At 39.3% G+C, this 25,388-nt stretch overlaps 1 protein-coding gene across 1 annotated transcript in view; it reads right to left on the bottom strand.

Annotated features, from left to right (window-relative positions):
- Nucleotides 1–18,931: 18,931 nt before the first annotated feature.
- Nucleotides 18,932–25,388, bottom strand: part of LOC124171177 (nuclear receptor subfamily 2 group E member 1-like) — a 34,884-nt gene continuing 28,427 nt past the window's right edge. The window contains exons 5-8 of the mRNA XM_046550317.1: nt 24,216–24,412; nt 22,144–22,293; nt 20,642–20,870; nt 18,932–19,384 (exon numbers count right to left, since the gene is read on the bottom strand). Coding sequence (XP_046406273.1) covers nt 19,131–19,384; nt 20,642–20,870; nt 22,144–22,293; nt 24,216–24,412 — 830 coding nt within the window. The 3' untranslated portion in view covers nt 18,932–19,130. The remainder of the gene's footprint in view (nt 19,385–20,641; nt 20,871–22,143; nt 22,294–24,215; nt 24,413–25,388) is intronic.

Here is a 25,388-nt window from a genome sequence, read left to right as displayed (position 1 = left end):
GTCTTATGGAAATATTTCACTTATTAAATTGCTATTATGGTGCTAAAAATATTGGAAATTGATTGCTGATATCGTAGATACGGATAAAAACGGAGGATGCTGCGCTTGGTCGATTATTTCTTCCGTATATTATCGTAGGGTACTTCAGCATTTCAAAACATCCGCCATTTTCAACAATTTAAACTTAACGTTAACCTTTTACCCGAGGGAATCCATGGTTTAGCTTGACTACCACTTTAACGCTCAGATTTGACTTAACCATCGATTATAAAACAGAATTTTGGGAGATAACCGACGCTTAGCTTAAACTCCAGTTTAACCAGACATTATAAAACCGGCCCTAAAAGATAGATCTACCTACGGCGGGAAAGTTAATCCTAGGAGTAACGAAACAGTTTATCAGAACATATATTTGGATAATGTTTCTCTACGGAAGTGAGACATGGACAAAGACTGCAGCAGAGAAGCTAATATGGAGGACTACGATGTGTGGTGCCACAGAAAAATGATGAGGATGAAATGGATCGACCGAGTTAGCAATGAGGTAGTCCTTAGATGAGCAAGAGAGAAGAGAAGTCTTATAAGAACCTTGATAAGAAGACGGAACAACCCAATGGTCTATATTTTGAGACATGATGGCCTGATGAAGACAATTGTCGAGGGAGGAGTAGATAGTAAGAATGGAAGGGGAAGATCTTAAACAGAATATATAGAACAAGTAAAGAAGGATGTGAAAGAGAAGGCATATGTAAAAATTGAAAATATGAACTGATTGGATAATTGAATGGGGAGCTGCGTCAAATTTATCCAAGGCTGGTTGACCAGTAATGATGATCAACATGAAGAGTATTTTATTTTATGATTGTATGGTCGAATTGATTTAATTTATGTCTCTAGCTCCCGGAAAAACGCCGTTTGGACCAGTCTTCTAAATCTTAAGTTCATCATTAGGAACTCGGCAATAATATTATCACAGAATAGCCTAGGCGAAGAGAGCAAATACACTTTGAGTCAGTTGCGGGTGTTGAAAAAAACTCAAGGGGGCGCAAAAGATAGCTTGAGCTACCTATTCTTGTGTAGAAATGACAAATAATTAAGTCACATGCAAAGTTAAAATGAGTTTTATTCAAACTGATAATACGTATTTACAAGGAAATGCTATTCGTATGAGGGGCGCAGGGGAATCCGCTACTGCTTTGGGCTTCAGTCTTCTCTGGAATGCGACCAGGTAAGATGGTTAATGATAAGCCAGGAAAGCATTCGGAAATGAGATAATCACGTAAAATATGAGTAAGTCTATTTTCCCGACATTTTTTGAATTATGAAAGATCTACTCTGCTCATTAAAAAATCAAGTTGGTAGTGTTAGCAATTTTTATTGCGTTCATTAAAACAAAAAGAATTCGCGTTGTCATTGGGAAAGAATTTGTCATTACAGGCGACAAATGCGGATGTTAAAAAGAAAAATTGAAACTTACTAAGGATACATTAATCCCTATGCTTGGCAGTTATTACTTTCACTTTTATTCGAGCCGACTGCTAGGACACTTTCATGGAATTGATTTGACTTCAATCACATCATTCATTTACGAACTCACATATATGTCGATTTAAATTTAATATTTAAAGACAGACATCATCTCTTCAGTTTAACATAAAAATTGAAATAAAATCAAAAACGACTAAAACATGCTTTTTCCAAAAAGTGTTGAATGGACGAAAAGTAAAAAATAAGCTTATCATCACTTGGAGAAGAAAGCGTGGATGCTGAGTACATTTACTAGAAATGAGGGGGTAATTTAGTTTATTATATAGAGCACAATGGAACAAAATTTCAAACTTTCGGTTATTGAAAATTGTATCGTCACCATAAACAAGGAAGTGTGCATAATTTCAAGCCTATCCCACAGTGCGAAGTCAATTAAAAATCAAATACAAAATTCCACCGATGAAAGAGACAAATAGACGAAGCAAGTCCAGGAAAAACGCGTAAGGAGCACGAATTTCTTTACCCAATTTGAAAAAGTTGATGATGTTTTTTAATTTGGTCCATTTAATCCCCCAAGAAGACTTGATCCTTGACGAAAAGCATCGCTCACTAGTGTGACAATGACGCGAAAAACGTTTTATGTATTCGCGAGGCCGAGGCGTAAATAATAAAATTCTTCTGAAAACCAAAGCACACGATCATTTGTAGCATCCTTTTGGACCAGGGGCGCAGCAAGGAATTAAGGCTGGGCGGGTTTAGTTGCAATTAATACCGGGGTGTGTGGGGGTGTGGAATAACCACCAGGATAAGCGGTAGGTGCGAGATTAATAAATTGCGGAATTTTAAGATACACGGTTCAAAATTGTGAGTTTTACGGCTTTCTGAGGGATATTTCATTAATCCTTACACTATTATATTAGTAATATCAATCCAACTAAGTAAAATGGATTAAACTAAAAAAATTCTCTGAGCTCTGGGGGGGGGGTTTTACCCCCAAAACCCTCCCCCCTCGCTGCGCCACTGTTTTGGACATCTTCGGCCATCCCTCCAAGCGATGACGGACAAAATGACCGTCTTTTGCAATCATTTTCAGGGATGCCACGATGGATGAGATTTCCATCCCTTTTTTTAACACTCGGCACGTCCATTTTTCCGTCACTGAAACCATAGCTTGCACCATCCTTGAGCCAATCAGCCAGAGGAAAGTAATGGAGTAAACAATGGGAAAGAGAAGGTGCGAATGAAGTGGCGAAACATCATCCTGATATCGCATGCGGCTAGATATTTTTAAGAGGTCTGAATCTGAGACTCCAAAGAATAATGGAAAAGATTGTAGGTGAGGAGCATTTGGCTTCAGAAAAGGAAGGGAAATCAGAGAAGCTATTGCACTACTACGAACAATGGGGAACTTGCATGAATTTTTTTTATTTCACAGGCGGACAGAAAATTATTTTCTGAATACAATAACGAAAACCGCATGTATATCTGAGTTTTCCTTCGCGAGATATTTAATGATAAATATAACGAATTTTAAAGCGCGGGAAAAACTCCCTCACCCCCCAAGCCACTGCCGACGAAGCCTCGATGACGTCAAAGGTGCCTAAACATCACGCGAAGCTATTGTTGTGATTGTTTTTAATAGTTGCCAGCAGTTGTGAGAGCTTCGTTTGTTAGACGTGTTGATTATTTTATATTTAAAGATAAATATCCGACGATAGAGGCTTGGAAGCCCTCATATTTTGCATTATTTATAATATTAATATCTGAGTAAGGGCATAAAATATAAAACTGGAGCAGTTAAACCAAAAATTTTATAATACCTAAATAACATCGTTGTAGGAGTCTAAGCCACGGCCATTGGAAGGGGGATACGTTAATTGTAAGTTGATGTTATCGACGGCATATCATTCATTTAAGTATGTAATTAGAACGATTTTGATGTTTACTAATGTCCGCTTAGCTTTTATATACAATAAATTCATCCGTTTATTAGTAGGTACCGGAGAATTCGTCGTTTAGTACTGTCTGTGCTTGTATTATGGGGTGAATTCCAGTCAATGCAACTTTTGCTCGCTGATTGGAGACATCTAGGAACAATTTTGGGCCAAAATAGTGTTATTTTTAACGTGACATCTCCCGTTAAGCAACTGCTAATAATCACAGTGCCAGTGGTTGTAATGCACAAAGTTTGACAAGGTTGAAAAATATCGGCCAAGAGTTATCAGTGTTCCATCGTGATTGAATTGTAAAAAGTGCTATTACGCTATCGATAAATGTCTAACAGTAGTGTAAAAATTGTCAGTGGCGTGCTAATCTCCGTTGTTCACCGTAGATATGACATTTCACGATCACGCTATTGAAATAAAAACTGTGAGTGAAGTTTGATATTCCATTATTTCAACGAATAGTAGTGAGAAAAGTCACCTATGTGATTGTGTGGGGTAATTTAAAGGTTTAAATCAGTGAATAAATAGTTGTTTTCATCATAACGAGTTCTGTTATTGTAAGTTGTACGTGATGAATAAAAGAATGTGACAGTGACATCTAGTTTTTGATAAGAGTATTTGCCTATTTCCTACTATATTTTTATGGTATATGCTAGTATATTGTTTATGGATTTACCTATATTATTGAAATAGGTTATAGGTAGCTTGTGTGTGTGTTGGCAGCGGAACCGATTCGCGATCTCACATGTGGATTGTGTGCAGACTGTTTTGCTGTGAATTCGTACCGTAGGACGGATAGGACTACCTTCTCCGTTAATTCGGCGTTGCCAAATTCAACAGCACAGCTTACTCTAATGTCAACAGCATAGCTTACGATCGTTATCCTCCAGTATTACAAGTTTCCTTTACAACTCGATTTGCCGCCGACGTATAGCAATAATTTGTCTTAACAAATTCCATGAGGGTCGTGGCATCAATTTTTGGTGTCCTAAAAAAAGGCTGGTGTCCTAACACCCCATGCCACACGCCTTTTAGGCGGCTTGCGGGGTATTATGTAGATGTAGATGAATTTCAGGTGTACTATTCGAACGAGTGGCAACGTTATCATCCATTTTTCTGATCACTAAAACATACGAAGTGAAACGCTTGTACTTCATCATCCCGATGCCGCATTATTAATATCCCAAGTAATAATCTAGGCACAATAGCAATAGGAAAACTTGCCCAAGAATAACAGAACAAAATAAAGTGACAATGAGCAGCTAAATACTCCCTCAAAACAAATTTTACACCATGCGCTCAGCGTATTTCCCTACTCCCTACGGTTGTTTAGGCACCTATGACGTCACGCCTGGCCTCGGCAACGCTCGGGTGTCTTCGCGCAGTGGTCGGCTCAGAGAAATTTTTCTCGATTTTAAATGCAATTTTTTTATTTCTTTTGATGTTGAATGGAGAAACTGAAGGTATTTTTGCGAGCTAATGTATCCATTTGACTTATTCAAAATAGTTTTTAGAGCAATCTACGACCCATGCAAGTTCCTCATTGGTGAAAGATATTGAGAAAGAGGAAAAGGTGTAAGCCTTTGCTTTGTGGGTATGGAAAAAGCATTTGACATGGTAAGATGGCATAAACTAATGGGTGTTATTAAAATAAAGAAAGTGGACTGGAAGGATAGGAGGCTGATTAAGGAATTGTGCAAAGCCCAGATGGTAGCTATGAAAGTTAATGGAATATTGACAGAATGAATGGACCTGGACAAAGGGGTACGGCAGGGCTGCTGTCTTTCTCCCACCCTATTTAATATATAAATAGAGAAGATGATCAGTAAAACCATGAAAAGTGAATATGTAGGGCAGCTAATGGGGAGGTGCGTTGGGTCCGGAACCCCGCCCCCCCGAAATATAAAACAAAATTACTTTTCTTCTTAATTGAAAATACACATTGAAAAATCATTAATTTTCTAAACACTTCTTCGACAAATGTAGTTATCTCGATTTTGAAAAGTGTTTCAATTAACTTAAATCCCTCGACTTAGTACCCTTTTTATGAAAAAAATTTCCCCCCTCGTTGTGGACCCCCCCCACACCCCGAACGAAAATCATGGCTACCTCACCAACAGGTTGCCTGTAATTGGCTTGCTGCGATAAATTCTGATATCTTCATTCAAGAATCTACAATTTAAACTACCATAAGCGGTCTTTGTCAATGCTATGGAAAGAATTTCGTTGTTTACTCATGAATGAGTTACTTTTTTCCAAAGTTGAACATTTTTCTGGAGTCTCGCGAGGGAAAGTTAGGAAATGCAGAAAGAGCTGCGAGGCAAGCTATCCAGACAATCGAAAGCGATATGAATTGGATGCAGCGCCAACTACGAGAGATTGAAACCTGGTTAAAAAGAGAAATTCTAAAGCTCCGAAGAGAATTTAGTTCTGAACCAGGAGACTTCTTTTGCATAGGCTACGTTTGTGCAAAAAAAATTTCCTATGATTTTATTTCGGGTGGTATTAGAGTGAGAGGAAAATCATTCCTTTCCATCGCTGTCAACTGGAGTTCATCATTCTCCAAATTAGAATTAAGTTTTTCTTTTCTTTTTCATAGAGCCATCAAAGTAATTTCAATTTCATTTTCATTATTGTTGGTAGTAATTAAAGCAAGCGATAGGCGCTATTCTGATGTTGAGAAATATCCTAATGAGCAAGATATAATTAATTACGTATGGTTTGTAGGGTTATTATTATTATGGGGAATATATAATTTATTTAGGTATTAATTACCATTCTTCATCCTTTTTGAACACAAACAAGCTATGAGTTCAGATATTTGACTTGGGTGCCTGGTGTGTCCTAAGTGCGGATACGTAATAATCGTCACTTTTTTCACAATTTTCGATTAGTGTTTGCTTTGAATCGTGAAGTCGCGCACTTCAGCGAGCAGCCGTTTGCGGAGGTTTGGACAAAGAGGGGGGCCGTGAGATGCTGTTCTCGGCTTGCAACAATGCCCAATTGCTAAAACGCCCATCGAGCGCCAGCTAATTGGGTTGCGTTTAGATTGCTACCGCACAGAGGACCCTAACAATGGAGGGACTTTGGACTGAAGTGGTCTTCCTGGCATCCATTTGTATCGATTGATTCGTGTTGTGCTCGTGATATGATCCTCCACCGGATATGGCACCAATTTGGTGTGAAGAGAATGGGACGCAAAAATTTAGATGACAAAATAGTAACGATAATACTGCCACTTCTCTGTATCACATTAAAATCTTTCACGGCAGCATAGCTTAATGTCAGTTTTAGAACACCGTTACCCCAGTTTGATAATAAATACCTCAACCGGCCGTTCTTGCAATTTCAATATAAGGTAGATACAAATTAAGCTCGTTTATTCCTAGGGCTGCTGATGGCAAGTGAAAGGTTTTAAAATTTCATTTAAGTAATTGTTAGCCTTGGAACGGTAACACTACGCATTGCAATGGCTTCTAAACGGATGTATCTACGACTGTTTGTAATAAAACAGATTTTGAAAACAAATTTTACTCTTCCTTTATTGCAGAACAGGAGTACGTAAATATTTACACGAAACTTCATTTTATCCTGGTCATCTGTTGGTTTTTTACATGCATATTCAATCACAAGTGGCGTCATTTCACGAATTTTTTCAGCGTTCACTTGGATATTTGTTATATACCGCTGCATTTTTATTTACCAAAAACCAGTTTGCTAATTTTTGGAGGCATCATTAAGTACAATAGAATGTTTGTTTAGAAAAACTCCTGCTTCGAAAAAAGATACAGAACAGATCAAACATTCTACTGTAACTGAAGAAGCTATTTATTTTAACAGGTTGTAGTCAAATTCTTATTTTTTAACAGTACATAAATATCAAAAAGAAGAAGAGGTTAAGACTGGCATTTTAATAGGGAAAGAAAAACTGGTAAAGGTGGATCACTTCTGCTATCTGGGAAGCAGGATAAATAATGATGGGAGAAGCAAGGAAGGAATGAAATGAGAAAATGAGAGTATCAGCAGAATAGCCCAGGCGAAGAGAGAATTCCACTATAAGAAAGATCTACGTACAGCGGGAAATTCGCATATAGAAGTAGGGAAACAATTTATCAGGACTTACACTTGGTGTATGTTTCTTCTTTGGAAGTGTATGGACAATGACTGCATCGGAGGTTGAGGCCTACAACATATGATATGAAGTGAAACACTTTGTACTTTCCGCATAAAAATTTATTAAAATACAGTCGACATGTTTCGCTGCTTAATAATGCCTTGATAATGCTGCAGTGCAGCGAAACATGTCGACTGTAGTTTAATAAATTTTTACGTGGAAAGTGCAAAGTGTTTCACTTCATATCTCATAATGGATCTCCACAAAGTATCTACCTCATTCATCCAATTCGCCTACAACATGTAGTGCCACGGAAGGATGATGAGGATCAAATGGATCCACCGAGTTAGTAATGAGGATGTCCTTAGAAGAGTAAGAGAGAAGAGAAGCCTCGTGAAAACCTTAATAAGAAGACGAAACAACCTTGTAGGCCATATCTTGAGAAATGGTGGCCTGAAGAAGGCATTTGTCGAGGGACGAGTAGATGGTAAGAACAGAAAAGGAAAACTTCGATCAAAATATATTAAATAGGGATAAAAGGAAATTAAAGAGAAGGAATAGGTATGAGTGAAAAGATGAGCTGATGGGAGAATTGAGTTGAGAGCTGCGTAAAACCAATCGTAGGATTGTTGACCAGTCATGATGATCAACATGAAGAGTATTTTATTTAGTGATGGTATGGTAGAACTGCGTTACTTTCCATCGCTTGCGCCCCGAAAAACAGCATTTAGTCCATCTTATAGATCTTAAGTTCATCATTAGGAACTCGTCAATGAGATTATCACGGAATAGACCGTTTGAAGAGAACATTCCACCAAAAGAAAGATCTACTAACAGCGGGAAACTGAAAAATAGTCACAAAGTGACATATTCACCTCATTGAAGTACTGGTGAAGAATTGCAGATCTGTGACTGCTCGATGCACCTCATTCAGCTATTATCTCGTAAGTTAAAAGTGAAAAAAAAAAAAAAAAAAGATTTAAAGTCACGCTTTTTCCAAAAAGTCTAACATTCACGAAAAAGTAAAAATAATCCTTTTTACATCACTCGGAGAATATAGCGTGGGTACTGATGAGGAACGAGGCATAGGTCATTCGAAACGAGTGTAGAAGGGGGAAATAGAGTTAATTAATTGGAGCACTAAGGACAAAGTTTCAAATGTCTGATTATTGAATATGCATTGTCACCAGAAGCAAGCGTGCAAATTTTCAAGCCGATCCGACAATGGGAAAAGGAGTAAAATTCAATTACAAGATTCCATCGATGAGACAGAAAAACAGACGGAGTAAATTAAGAAGAAGCGTATAAAAAAAACACGAAACTTGTGGCCCACTTTTAATGAATCGGCGACGTTAAGTAGGTTATGGTTCATTGATTCGCCAATCCTTGACGAAAATCATCGCTCACTAGTGTGATAATGATTCGAAAAACGCTACACGGATTCCCGAGGGTGATGGGAAATTTATAAACAGCATGAATATGAGCAGTATCGTCTTAAGCCTGACTCAAACGATCATTTTTTCCATCCCTTTGGAGACCGTTCCCGTCCCTTTGGACAGCTCAGGCGATGACGGAAAATATGAACGTTCCTCGCGATCATTTTCCGCGATGGCTCGAGGGATGGGATTTACATCTCTTCTTCCATCACTCTGCACGTCCCCTTTTCCGTCGATGAAACTTTCACCATCTTTCATCCAATCAGAATACACGGCCACGAACTGGGATTGCAACGCCACGCTTGACTACAAATTGAATGACCGTTGTAAATACGGATAGTGACGGATTAAGCTATAGAAAAAGGGAAGGTGGGATTTAACGTGTGAATCAGAAAATGATGGCTTGAGCGATAATTTTTTTGATCTCTGAAATGCTATCGCTGGAACTAACTCTCAGAGAGACAGAAAAATAACGGTATGATTCAAGCTTTAGCATGCCAGATTTAACCATTTTTAACTTGGTCGCTAGTTCCAATATTCGATTTTTTATATAATCACCCTGATGATATGACTTGGTGTCCTTTGAACCGGAAATTTCATTATCATGCATCCCAAGCAGCAATAAATATTCCAACAACATCCACACAACATTTTCGGTATTAACATATGACATCCGTGCAATATCCAGGTTACTCCAATTAATGCTGCATGGATATCTATCAAATATCCAAAGGACCCGCCAAACAACGTTGCAGGGTGCCTAAAAGTTGACATAAAGATCCATATAAGTCAATAATGTAACTCAATTATACTTCTTAATTATACACGATGTTGTTGTCTCTTTTAACTTGTTTATTCAACTGCACTGGTAACTGGTCAACAACTTTTTCTTACCCTTGACAACCCTTTGCGTATTTATAAATTTCAACACTTAATGTTGTTGATTTAAATTAACATTTCGTTAAATAATTACTATTAACTTCAACAATCATCTCCTAGATATCTTCACAACATCTAATGAGTGGATAATGGGTGTGTTTCTTATGGTGTTTATTAATCCCCAGACATATAAACAAAACATTTGTGCTCTTCAAATCTAAACAGAACATTTACTGCCTATGGATACCATTTGTAATAACAATTTTTCAATATCACGAATATTACAACATAGAAATCTATACAAAGCTTTTGCACAACTCGTCATGGATGTTACAAATAGGATATCTTTGTAACGTTGTCAAGATATCCATTATATGATACCAACATGTTTTTGATATATCCACCTTATTTAGATATTCGATAGATATCGTCTGATCCGTGGGAAGGATGTCATATGTTAACGCCGACAATGTTGGCTGGATGTGGTTGGGATATTGATTGCTATTTGTGATTGCTATGTCCCTTTAGTCCCCATCCCGCGATCCCATTTGACCGCATCCTGCATGAATACTTTTGTATATACTCGCTCTGATGGTGTAACTTGGTGTCCTTTGAACCGGAAACCTCAGTCACATGCATAGGTCGGTGTTAAAAATCCTCTACATTCGTCGCCTTACCTACGCGCTACCCATTCCCTTGCCCTTTGCTTCCCCCCCCCCCCCCCACACGCGGTCCCATTTGACCGCCGCCTGCGTTATTACTAATAATAAGTGGCCTGGTGGCGGGAGTGTTGATTGTCGAAATCGCCGTTAGCGGCGGGATAATGGGAGGAAGGGGTCTGGCGGACGGGAGAGCACTTGAAGTGGTAAGAGTGGTGGGCCCACAATGCCCTTTTGTTTTGGCAAAAGATACAAATGCATTGGTTATCCCGATGCCTTCTCGTCAATAAAGGAAAGAAAGGCAAACAATGCAGCGTTGTACAGGATCATTGTCGCCGAGGGGCCACTTGCCGCGAGTGCTCATCGCATGGGGGGCCGGGTGTTGGGCGCGAACCCCTTCTAACCCCCCGTTACGCGCCCCCTGCTGCCAACGGCAGTCAGCTCAATGCCTCCCTTCCAATCGGTTGGTTGATTTGAATGCCTCGACTAATGACATTCGTTTTCTTTCGATGACCGATGGCTCAGTAAATGTTGATCTTATCCCAGTCAGGAATAAATCGAGAACCAAATGAATACCGTGAAAAAACAGCGACAGAAACATTGATGATGCCAAATTTAGGATGAAGCACCTTGATTGGGTCAAAACAGAGGAGTGTCTTGAAAGCAGACTGAATAGAAATACAGCAATAGGCTGGTTTCCTATTATTTTTTATTGCCTTAATCGAAAGATTATTACTCCTGGAGTACGTATTTCACGCTTTTAGATTTTTAAATGACGATATCTATTTTTCGCGATTAAATGAAAAGTGAACATTTTCAAGCGCGTGAAAACGCAACGGCTAAGTATGAATGCTGGGACATCTCCGTGTGACGTCGTTCCGGTTCCCGCTGCCGCAAGTGAGGTGACCTTGGGGCGAGGCTTTGAGCGGTAGCAGAGTACCCTGCTAGCTGGTAGCGCTTGGATTAAATTAGGATTATTAATACCTTATCAAACGAAGAAAACTTTCCGACCTTAGCCAGTTTTAATAGGTGATTATTAAGACATGTTTCCCTGAGCTCTGTGCCTCATGCATGCATTGGTAATCTCAGACGATATAAAACTCGTATCTACTCGTATAGAAACTAGGTCCCTGTGACGTCACGTGGTGTGGCATCGCATGGGCCTTTTTCAAATGAGGATAAAATTGACTATTGCCATTCGTCTAAACCGGTATTTCTAACACCAAATAATTTGTATATTAATATGAATACACTACTGGTGGGTAACGAATCGCAATCAATGCTTTTCGTTTTCTTTGATAAAGGAAACTACCTTATTTTGTTATTTTTGCATAACAGATTAAGAAATTCGACTTTCGTTTTAACTTCTGGAAAATTCTCAAGGGATACGACCATCCTCTTAAAGCATGCGCCATGAATGGATACAAGGGATCAGAGGTCACTCGGTTACATTATGAGGTAGATACGTAATACGAGGTGCATTTATAGGCAATATAATTGTCAGTGATCCCAGTCAGCATTTGGAATCTCCGTTGCTGAATCAACTCCGCAAAAAATGCAATGCAAGGTAGAAAGCGGGCACGATCAAAAGGCACGTTGTGTATTGATTCAAAGTATTCATTCTTTCGCTTGTCAAAAAAAATCAGAGTGATAATGTTTGATGTATTTATGGTTATAAAATACTTTTGAGTTAAATTTATTATTAGTTCATCTCCAAGAGAGTTGTCACCAAAGTTAAAACCAAACGCATTGTGTTAGCATATTTTGTACGGTGCCGTAAAACAGGTATATATTTATATTATAGCTTTAATGCAGTATTACAATATGTTGTCTTCAGTATTAAAATACAGTATTACAATATGTTGTCTTCAGTTAGACGACAGGAAAATGGTAATGACACCGAAAACCAACCATTGGCTTCGCGAGCCGTTTTCTCGTTACGTAAAATATTCATTATTTCATGAGCATTATTGCTGGGTTTAGTAAATATTTTCTCCCTTCATTTTAAAAGGTGCTTTCTAACATCTCCCTACTCTACCTACTTATAATACTGTGTTATGGAGGCTTGCTGGGGGTCAAGGTTATAACTGTGAATTTCGTTTATTACAAGTAATTTATATACATTTGAGGGGTGGACAGCTTCCTACCCACAGCGCCGCTTGGTGCTGTGGCGTCACCCATTCAATCGAAATGGTCAACTATTGGATAAGCGGAGGCAGATACGACCACATGGTTAATATTTGCTTTCTATAGATAAAAAAATTAACCAAATATACAAAAAAGATATATTAAGAATATATAGTTTTCAATAAAATAATAATAAGTCAATTAAAAGTTTTAAACCACTCATCTCATAAAAGGTCACGGGGCTAGGTATTAAAAGCACAAACTACACCTACAGGCGTGCCTATCAGAGTGACTGATACGTATTTTTACTATCGACATTTCGAGTCTTTGACACAAAAAATCTACCAAAATATGTAAATAGATTATCAAAATATATACATCACATTTATGATAACGGCATAGAGAGGCAAGTTTTGCCGGGTATTACGATTCGCATCGTGTAAAAGTGTCAAAAAGAGGCGCCACAGTACCCATTCCCCCAATAATGATAGCAACTTTCCCTCAAATCCACAATCCCACCACTCTCTCGTCATTTACCAAGGAGTTAAGTTTGATTCCTTTTTCTACCACAGCTTTGTGTCACTATATTACACGTTCAATTTAGCGTTCGATTATCAGTAGCACCCTCCGACACGAATACTGGCTTTAAATAATCGATGAAAATGTTTTTAAAAATAGTTGATTTCTTTGTTTGTATTTCAAATATCATCCAAATTCTTTCAATAAATTGGGTCCCTAAGACGCAGCTTAATTTTTAATCTTAGAATTACACCGGGTGTGTATACTGGGATTACATTCCTGGGATAGGTATAATTCAGCCCCTAATTTCTCTATCCTGAGTATGCATGTTCCTTCAGTTCTCCATGGTTTTTCTTCCCTGAATCCTTCTTGTCTCACGCCGAGTTCTCTTGTTCTATCTGGTGGGCCTTTCCCTGTTTTTTTCCTCCATAATACTTACCAGGCAATTCACCACCACCAGTCTCACGACAGGGCAGCCCACAATATTGTTCTTCGTGCATGGTGCTCCACAACGGCCTTTTTTGTCTTACTCCACTGTACGAGGTGTGTTCAGAAAACAGCGAGTTTTTTTTTTTATTATTTCTTCGTCTATATAAACGTTGTCACCTTAAAAATAGTCCCCATTAGATATTATACACTTCTTCCAATTCTTGAAGCATTTCGCTAACTCGATCTTTGGGATAGTCTTTAGCTCCGTCAGATATTTCTTTTAATGACCTCTATGCTTGTAAAACGACGGCCCTTTTAGGTTCTCTCTAGTTATTTTTGGAAATAGTAAAGAGTCACACGGAACCGTGTCTGGCAAATGTGGAGACTGAGACTTCGTTACAGCATTGCTTTTGGCCAGAAATTCACGAAAGGAGGGATGTGAGACGAAAATCGCCGAGCTCATAAAAGCACGTCTAACCTTAGTGGCAGCCACAGGCATATTAAGAAATTAATGCAACTGAAGATTTTATCATACTTCAGGGGCATGTTTACTAACAAAATAATTGAAGATTGGACCCAAATCCGTGAAATTTAAAAATTTCCGTAATTTTCGCAACTTACCTCGCATTCTATCCCATTATTTGTCACTCTGTCAGTCCATTTTATTTTCAGCATCCTCTTCAAGGACCAGTTATTGAAACACTAAATAGTCAATATAATATTTCTCTTCCCGAATTGGTTGCCTGTTCGCACAAACAAAATACGAATCAGATAATACAAATATGAGGGGTGAGTCCATAGCCTCATTCGGAGAAAAAAAAATTGCGCCAACGGCATGACCACTTCACGTTCTCTGGTTTGATTCCCGTCATATGGCTTGCCTCAATCCATCTAGTACACAGGGGTGGTCTGGCCAGGGCGGCTGGTCGGCAATCGCTGTGGGGGCCCCGAGCTCAGGGCCCCCCCTCAACGCTCACGTCGGTTGTGAAGCGTATATCAAAGGTGTAATAAAAAAGTCTGTTTACTTGATCTTAAGTTTTTTATAATTATAAAATTCTAAGGTTTCATTAGTTCCTTTATTTACAGCATGTATGATTTTATGGAAAATAAATAAAATAAAGGTGTCAGAAGATGATAGGGAACGAATGCTTTTTGAAAGGGTTATTCCAAAAGGTATTTTTAGATTTCAGCCGAGTTTCAAGGAACAAATGAAATAGATATTAGAAACATAATAAATAATTAACTTTTTTATGCTCTGAAATTCTCACTTGTCACAATATTTTTATTACGACATTACTCTTTTTTAATTAACTTTTATCTAGTTTTTAAGAGCCGGAATAGCATCAACATCCATTTCCGGGAATGCAATTCCCAATAATTTTCTGAGACAGGACTCCCGAATTCCCACAAGGGCCAAGGGCCACCGATCACTCCAGACCGCCCCTGCCAGAGCCTATCATACGGGACTACTCAAGGCTGTTATAGGTGACTAATAATAATCATCGAATAATACATAATAGGGAGACGAATGCGGTGGGAAGATTCCTAGCGGAGAAGCGGTTCAACCGTTGTTCTTGGTCTGCAGTAGATAATGAGACCAAACTCATTATCACCTTCTTCCTCCTGCAGAATAGTTTTGCATCGTTCTTAGGACTTTGTCGAGCTTTTCTTCATTCCCAGCATGAAACAGAAAACAGAGGTAACCTTCAAAGTCTCAACTGGGAGACTTCTAGAAATTGAATAATTGGGATTCAAACACAAATTTAACTATACTTTTTATTTAACTATTACAAATATTTATTTTTTATAATATAAAGAAATATTCGTATATATTATTGATTATATACAAAACAACTACGTGCTATGAAGGAGTTTACATACAAGCCATTTGGCAAAAATAAACTCGCTCATCATGGCAGGCATCAAATGAATTGGCTGATTTGATGAAGCCACATATTAGTTAGACACAGGTTTAACCCACACAAATCACCAATTGTTCCCATGAATTTTTATATCACTTTATATTTTCATAAATATATTTTACGACTGAGCTGAAGCGGTCTAAAAAATGAATAGGGGCCTTATCAGCGCCTAAATGCACCTGGCTTTATGCCAGGTATCTAAACCACAAGAAACTATGACCTCCATTTTACTACTGGTGAGGAGGAAATATGTATATTCTTCTGTGTAGTTCGCACTCTTCTGTGTAGTTCGACTGGAGATGACACCAGAAAATATCCTCCTCGACGTCTTCCATGATGACCTGTCATGTTTATTCAAATCAATTGCATGAACTCAACTTTGAACAACAATTTCACATTTACGTCCATAAAAGTATAAATCGTCACAAATATATTGCTTAATATTTTTTCAAAGAAGAGACTCGGAACATGGATCATTTTTTAGCACTCCCCTTTATAGGCGGTTACAGTTTTTTCGATAACCAATAACAGGGAGAACAAGAATTTTGCAACCGCTACCACTCATACACGAAGTATATCACGACCAGTTTACATTGAAATTATAAAGAAACAGGATTTTAAGGCCTAATCAACTGAATTTTAAACTGGAAATAATTTAATGGAAATCGGTTTAGTCTGTGTCCAGAACTTGTTATAAATTGGCATATACTCCTGCGAAATGAATGTTTTTGGAACGAAATGAAAAGATTGGTGGTATGTGGTGATGACGGTTGGCTAATGAGACATTTTAGGGTATTCAGCCACAATCTTAGTTTTGGAGTGGCAACAGTTTTATGAACCATCCTGCTTTTCAGGTCGAAGGCTGGAATACTGCCTTCAAAGCTGTTCTCGCTCTTATAGACAACGAGTACGGCCCAGTATCTCTCAATAGTCTAACTGCCGCGGATACAAGAATTTTACGAAGAAGATTCTTAAACACTTTCTCATAACCTGAGTATATTGGAGATGTTAGTACAGTACACTGATTAGTGTAACGGCTTTTGGTATTCAAAGTTGGACTGTGGACACAGTGAAAATGCACGAAATATTTTAAAATGGTGCTGAGGTGAAAATGAGATTTGCAAGGACGCTGGAATCCACATTTTGTCAAATGTTTTACGTGAAAAGGTTTGAAGCTTTCTGTCAAATATGACGGGCGATACGCCCTTGAGTTGAGCTTCATAAAAAATCCATAAGTTATCAAAATTATGATTGAACAAGCGTCTGATACAGCCGATATTTCATCCCAGGCTTAGCGTTTCGGTGAAAAAACAGATACCACCTAATGCTCATATCGAGCACTCTAGCTACCGTAATGTTAGGGCCACTATGTTATACATGTCTTTTTACGCACCAAATTATATTTAGCGCGAGTGATCTCTCCCCCTCCCCATCGATTTGCTTACACTATCACTGGATTTGAAGACACCTCTCGGTAGATAAATCATATTAACAGTTAGTGGCTCCAAAGCGTAGGAGCTACAGTAGTAATGGCTGTACAATGAGCATTCGCTTATGCCATATGGAAAATTTGATTTTAATAGTTTCACTATGTGAGGCTTAAAGTATATACTGAGAAAGAGCAACAGAAGTTTCTTCTATTGCCTAAAAACTTTCAGAAATTTATCACAGATTTAACATTCTGCTAAAGCGGCTGATCAAAACTCTATTTTCATGTATATCCATAGTTTACACCACATACCCATCTATTACGGTAAACTTGCATCCTAAGATTAGGACGAATTACCTCGGTTACAAGAATCGTAACTGATCTGCGGGAATCAACAGGATCAAGAGAAGAATAATACAATCCCCCTCAAAGATTAATGCGTTGCTGTAGGCTCAAAACGTTCCCAACTTAAACGCGTTTAAACCTTCCGTGTTTGGGACTATATTATAAACTTGTCAAAACATATCTTTTTAGATATTACTCGACCATGGTATCAACCATTTCTAGTTATCTAATGTCTGGTGCTTTCCCGGAAAACAATAAGGTGATGATTTCTTGGGTTACACATCGGGTTAGGTTCTCCATGCATTCTTCCAACGTTTCCACCGGTAACTTACCCCCAACTGTCATCAAGGACGCAGGGAACGAAGATTGCGAAACAACCCAACTTGATTTCTAGGGCCTTGCTGACGATGGGCTCGTCAGAATGAGAGTAAATAGGAAAATAAAATATTTTTTTATTTTTCACATTGAAAGGCTTCATTAATGATCACGGTTTGACGCTTATGTCGTTATCAAGGTCTTGGTAATAACATAAGGGACGAAATCAGGGCCAGTAATAAATTCTATGTGGAACGTACTGATCGCATTTTCCTTTCCTATATCGATATATCGACAAAATTTAAAAGAGCAACGTTGAAGGTTGCTTGAAGGAGACGAGAACAATTCAATCTTCTGTGAAACCCAAGCGACGATACCAGGGTAAGTATTAAATTGTTTTTGTGGAACGTCCAGATTGCATTTTCATTTACTTTACCGAGATATCAACCAAACCTAAGTCAGATACGTTAAAGACTGTTGGAAGGAGACGAGAAGAATTCAATTTTCTGTGAAACCCAAAAGATACTCTCCAATATTTCTGGTCATCACCGGGTGATAATAACAAATGATTGAAAGCGGACTAATCAACTTAAAAAATTCTGTGGAAATAATAGTTTTTCCTGATGGCCATAGTGTAGAAATTACACTACACCTCCTGATCGATCATCGAGTCTTTCTATATTCACTAATGCGCTGGAATTTATGTACACTTCACGAGTGACTCTGCGACCGCATCTGGCTGGAGGAAGCCATCCATTAACGTTGAAGACTGTTGGAAGGAGACGAGAAGAATTCGATCTGCTGTGAAACCCAAGAAATATTCTCCAATATTTCTGGTTATGACCGGGTGATAATTAGAAATCCTTGAAACCGATCCAATCGAATATATAAAATTCTGTGAAATTGACAGGTTTTTTTCTATTGCCTCAATCTCAACTTTGTCTAAGTTCATTTTAATAATAAAATGAAAAAATTTGTTTTATTCCACCATTTCTTTTAATGGTATAGCTAGTTTCAATGCAGCGGTAACACCATCAGATACCTCACACAAAGTTATCCGATGATGACGCCACTGCGCCGAAACTAGTTACACCAAAAACCCTTTCTAGCCCAGAGCTTTTTCTGGGGGAAGTTAAATTTCAAGACTTCTCATTTGAAAAAAATGAAAATTTTCCACTTAATTATTAGTGGCAGCTACGGACTTCGTCATTATAATTTCCGGCAAAAAAGAACACGTAGTTTAAAGCTTTCCTTATAAGAGCTGGAAATGTATACATTTTTGATGTTGCTAAGAAGCAACATTGGGTTAGAAATATTGGTGGAATAAAATGAAGTTTTTTTCCATTTTATTATAATCAGTTTTTACTCATGGCCATCATGAAGAAATTACACCAGAGTCCCTCTTCGACCATCGAGTCTTTCTATATTCACTAATGCACTGGAATTTATGTACACTTCACGCGTGACTCTGCGACGCAACGGTTTTTGTCGCATTTGGCTGGAAGAAGCCATCCGCCGAGCGTCAGAGGTCCTCGGAGCGGAACATATCGCAGAGGATTCGACGGATTGGGATGTGGCCGATGGTGCGGCGGAAAAAGAGCTGCTCTATGGTGTCGGCGGAGACGGAGCGGAGGAGCGGCAGCAGGAGCAGAAGTCGGCCGAATCGCAGCGGCCGAGACGGGTATGTGGCTGCAACATACGCCTCCAGCGCTGCCTGCACCTGGTCCCGGACGGCGGCTACCGCGGCCGCCTCCTTGAGCCACCGGCCAGCCGCGCCTGCGAAAAAAAGCCACCATTAGCTCTGGCGAAGTATCGTTTATCATGTACAGTGGCGCAGCGAGGGGGGGTTTTGGGGGTTAAACCCCCCCCCAGAGCTCAGAGAAATATTTAAGTTTAATCCATTTTGCTTAGTTGGATTGATGTTACTAATAGAATAATATAAGGATTAATCAAATATCCCTCCGAAAGAAGTAAAACTAACCATTTTGAACCATTTATCTTAAAATTCCGCAATTTATTAATCTCGCACCTACCGCTAATCCTGGTGGGTATTCCATACCACCATACGCCCAGGTATTAGCTGCACCTAAACCCTCCCCAGCCTTAATTCCTGGCTGCGCACCTGGTCATGTACACTAGGGTTCTTCAGCCTCTTTAAATGCAAGGGCCAAAAATCGATTTCACGTCGTCCGGAGGGACAGAATGCTCCACGTCACTTTACCACCACATAAATAAAATTTAAAAAAACATATAACTTCAAAATTCAATATTTTTCAATGGTTACAAAGTTCAATCAATCAACCCGATTTTTTACCAATGTTTTGATATATATTTTATATTGTATTGTGCGATACAATAGTTTATTTAGCCGCTAGGGGCGGCAAGAAATTATCCGGAAGGCCGAAGGTTGAAGACCCTTGATGTAAACAGTAGAATAGGCGCGTATACAGAAATTTGTTGGGGGGGGGGGGGGGTAGAGGGTAAATTCATTGGCATGCGGGTTGCCAACACTGATTATCTACAGAAAAATCTGTGGAATATTTTTATTTATAGAACATTCTTCCATTTCTGTAGATTTTTGTTAGTTGTTGTGGTTTTGCTAGTGGTGGCCTACGTCGTCCTGATGACGGCAAGGGGTTTCCCTATCCCTTCCGTGCGTACCCTTATCCTGGAGGCGTCGTCGGGCTCACATCGCTGCGGCTCTTCTGTTCCTTGACAGGGCGAATAAGTTTTTGGTACTTGGTTCCAGGTCCTCGTGTGTTATTATATATAACATTTTAAGACAATTAATTTAATCAGTGTGAACCACGGTCCCCAGACCCTGTGGAGCATTAACTACCAACGAAGAGAATTAGCTAGCTATCTATCTGTAACAGTAATGTATTTAACCCGCCAAAGCGCAAGCAGCTCACCAACGGGAATGCGATGCGTATAAACCGGTCGAGCGGAGAGATTGGTACATCTTCTTCGAGTACTTTGAGGGAATTTTGGGGATCCTGGTTCGAGCCCAGGCCGAGAAATGATGTGCCTCACCGTTAAGCCGGAGGTCAGGGGCGAAAAGGACGAGGGCTCGCAGGCAGGCGTACTCGTTGCTGTCCGCATCCTCCACCTGGATCTCGGCAAGCGTGTCACGGAATGCGGCAACATCCCGCGCCAGCGCTTCAGCCCGCGCCGCACCAAGCAACTCCCCCTCCAACGGCAGCGAGAACTGCGCTGCACCCAGCACGAACAACTCCCGCCAGCTCTCCTCAAGCAACAGCAGCTGCAAATGAGACACGCATGGTAGTCGAGGAAAGCGAAAATGATCTTTACCCTTTCATTTGTGACGACTGGCCACAGTTATTATACTATTCCTGTAACTAATATCTTGGGACCTGAACTATGATAACTTTACGGGAACCTAAAGCAAAATATAGGCTACATTTACGTAGCAAATGCTGAGAAAACATTTTCTCGGACTTAGTGAAAAATACATGGCGTGGAATGAACTAAATGACTTACATCGTTAAGGCCGTTTTACACGGGGCACGGAATTGCGCAGGTTAGAGCTGCATTTATTTCTAAAATGGCGCGGAATTGCGCGAACACATGAACGAAATTAGAAAAGGGGCTATTTTGCCGTCTCCCATCCACGCATTCTCGCATGTGTTCTAGCAATTCACCGCTTTACACGGCGCAATTTTGGTTTCCCCTTCGCACGTACGTCAGATTGCGCAATTCCGTGTACCGTGTAAATAAATAAATAAAACAGTGAAAACACATGGCACGTAGAGAAATTGAAAGGAGCAACAGTATCATCGTGTATTTTGAGAATTAGCGGAGAGCAAAATAGGATTATATGAGACTGAGAAATCAGTGGAGGATCACTGGAAAAAAAAATATCAAACGTACTTTTTAATGTTCAAATCGAGAAAGCCGCTGATGAAATCAAGTAAGAAGTACTTTTTAAAGTAAATCGCATAACTGGTTTATACCAATTACACCTTTAAAAATTGGTTATTTTCATCATCTCTGTGGTGAGTATGCGGTTTATTCGATATGTTCCCATGCACTCGCTCTGCAGTAATAAATTCTCATTTACTCAAAAGATCAATGTACACATTGCATTGTTCAACTTAGTATTTTGGTCAAGTGTATATTTATATTTCAAGCAATAGCAAAATTTTGTGGCCTGTTCCCACCTGGGAACATGCTTTAAAAAGCATTAAAAATTTTTTTCGGGGTTTCCTTCATAAAATCTCTCAATTAGTTTCAAAATAAATAGGATATGCAAAAAATAATAAAAATCAGTTGGTAAGTTAGTTGGGTCTTTAAAGGGTTAAGCACTTATCCGTTTCCTTAAGTCGAATGTTTTTATAAATCTGTTCTTATTTGTAAACAGATCTATAAAAATTCATGAAAATTATATTTCGTATCTGTGATTAATTTTATAGCTTCTGTTATTTAAATGAAGTAAGAAGTACTTTTTGAAGTAAATCGCATAACTTGCTTTTTTTGTATCGCATAACTTGTTTTTAAAAGTATTGAGTACACACCTGGTCTTTGAGCGGTAGGCAGCGAAATGAAGCAACGCTTTTTGCCCATTTGACGTTCATGAAAAGGAGTCTGGCAGCTGACTCACAGATCGTCTCGGAGCTAAGAGGAAAGGCACTGGGCATCAGGTACGATACAGGCAGTGGCAGCACCTGCGTGTAAAAAAATATTTAGCTATTTGAAGCGGAACTGTGTCCATATTTTCTCTTATTCAATAAGTTTCCCTATACAGGAATTCCATCTTAATCTTAAGCCCAACAGTCAGCTGTGGCAAATAGAAATGCAACAACCCGACTGGCCGAAATGAATGCCATTTATATCTTGGGAGTTTTAGTGGTTCAAATATATGCTATATACATGAGAATTAAGTTTTCATATTACTTACATGTCAGAGAGAAAAGCTAACAAGCCATTGACTTCAGCGACTACAGTTAAATGCTAAATATTAGTTAAGTGAAACCTCTAATTTGCAATACTATTTTCTATCTTCTCTCTAATTTTACAAATATTTTATTAAGTTCCAGCCATATCAAATACAAAAAGTTTTATTTTGTTTCACACTTTCCTTGGATTAATGTTTTCAGGTTGAACCATCCAAATTATTAAATTAAGTTTCACTGAGAATTCACTAAGAAGCATAGGGATCAATACTGCTTCAAAAAGGAAGATATGACAATAACTATTTGAGGCTTATAGTAGATGCAATTCAGGCTTGGCAAAGCTACATGCCTGTGTATTACGTGCGTAATTAATCAATAAATTTATGGCATTTTGTATATTAAGCTATAGGTAACTAGCATGAAAAGCTACAAACTTTAAAAAGTTTATGATATATTTTTATACTTCACAGTCATATTTAATGAATAGCAACTATATTTGAGACATTCAAAAATACCTTGCACCTAACAGTGTAAATTGCATTTATCCAGTTAATTTTTGTTCTTGCACCACTTTCAGCGACAGGAAAAAATTGTCAAAGGGAGCACAATTTTAACTCTTAAACAATTTTGAAATTCATATTATGCTTCCAATTAAACTCATCAGTGATAATAATGAGAAATTACCCAAAAATAAATAAACATTCCACAATCTAGTCTTACTAGTGTCCAAATGATGGAAACATGAAAATTTACTATTTTCTCCTAGCAATTTTTGTTCATTTTTTAAGCCCATAACGTGAAAATCGTGAAAAGTCAAGCTAAAAATAAAAAGTGATCAATTTGTAAATCATTCATGTATCTCTATGGCACATATTTTCTCAAAAGAAATATCCTCGATTGTCTCCTCCCACCTCCTGAATTAATTAAGGCCTGTTTACACGGTACATAAACACGTACGAGTTAATGTACGTTTGCGTGAATGATTTTTGTGGACCGGAACGGAACATGTAAGAATGCATGAACCAAATTAGAACAGGTTCTATTTTCTGTGCATGCATTCGCACAAGTTGGGTGGTTACATGGTGCATTTTGGCGTTCATTCACGCGTTCATACATTTAGACATTAACCCGTACGTGTTAATGTACCGTGTAAACAGGCCTTTAGAATGGGTTGGCCTTACAAGGTCTAATTACACGGTACATAACACGTAGAAGTTAATGCCTGTTAGCGTGAATGATTTTTGTGGACCGGAACGGAACATGCACGAATGCATGAATCAAATTAGAACAGGTTCTATTTGCCGCCCATGCGTTCACACAAGCTGGGTGGTTACGCGGTGCATTTTCCTGTCCATCCAAGCGTTCATTCATTTAGACATTAACTCGTACGGGTTAGTTCATCGTGTACCTTTAAGGCCTGTTTACACGATAAATTAACACGTACGAGTTAATGTCTGTTTGCATAAATGATTTTTGTGGACCGGAACGGAGCATGTACGAATGCATGAACCAAATTAGAACAGGTTCTATTTTCTCTGCATGCATTCGCACAAGTTGAGTGGTTGCATGCTGCATTTTGGCGTTTATTCTCGCGTTCGTACCTTTAGATATTAACCCGTACGTGTTAATGCATCGTGTAACCAGGCCTTAAGAACAAGTGATGGCCCAACATAAATTGACCCGGGGTCACTCACGGGTGGGCATTGGGGCAGTGGGGCGGGGGGCGGCGGCGGGGCGTCCCTCTTGTGCAGCACCAGGTCGAGAGGCGGCGGGAGCGCGGCGTGGGGCGGCGGCGGCGCGAGCGGGGGCGGCGGGGGCAGGGCGGCCCCTGGAGGCGGCGGCGGACGTCGGCGAAGGCTGGCGCTGCGCGGACCGCGCTCGTGCTGCACGGCTTCGGTAAACAGAGAGAGATGGACATTGAGTGGACATCATATTGATAGTGAGGTTAGACAATAATATTTATGTGATTGACGGTGGCGGATCCAGGATAGGAACAAGAGGGGGGGTAACCTTCTAGTAGTGGTCCGGGAAAAATTACTCTTTATCTAGTGTAAGATGGGTACCCCAGGGGAGCCTAGAGCCTCCAATTGAACCTCTCTAGATCTGCCACTGATGATTGATAAAGGTTATGGTAATATTATACTGGCTATGTTACAAAGGCTATGGTAATGATACAGGTCTCTTTTAGTCACATGCACCGTTAGGAGGGGTAAGAATAAGTAAAAGTAACTACATAGATAGTGAGGTGATACGATTGATACATGTAATGGTAATTTTACACTGCGATACAGACTTTTTTTTAGCCATTGCCACCGTTAGGAAGGGCAAGGATACTTAAGTATAAATAACTATAGAGATAATGAGGTGATGAGAATAATATTTATACCATTGATAAATATAATTTTATTTTTATTATATTTTACTCTCAAACCACAGAATACAGCTCATATTGGCCATTTTACATCGGGGTATTCAAAAAATGTAACAAGTAAATACACACAAACAACCATGCCCTCGACGGGGGAAACCAACCCAGGCGAGACTCGAACCCGAACCTTTTCCTTGGCAGGCGAGGACCCCCCCGCCATCGAGGCCGGAAAGGAAAATGTTACACTGCGATAAAGACTTGTTCTAGTTATTTGCACCATTAGGAATAGTTACGATGAAAGGGAAAGTTGAGGGTAGCCTTGCGTCGGTATTGGTCCAGTCGGGTCAATGGGGACCACCGCTTAGCTGGATAGAGGCCCTTTGCAGGGATTCCTTGGGGATACGCCTATGAGTCAGAGATTTCACGCCCCGCATCTCCAGAGGTAGACGGAAGGGAAAAGGAAAGACAACGCCTCCGGGGATAGAGATAGCAGAGGAAG

The sequence above is a fragment of the Ischnura elegans genome, chromosome X, assembly GCF_921293095.1.
Source record: "Ischnura elegans chromosome X, ioIscEleg1.1, whole genome shotgun sequence".
Lineage (NCBI taxonomy): Eukaryota > Metazoa > Arthropoda > Insecta > Odonata > Coenagrionidae > Ischnura > Ischnura elegans.
The sequence above is the reverse complement of the archived record's forward strand: the minus strand, read 5'-3'. Positions and strand labels throughout refer to the sequence as shown.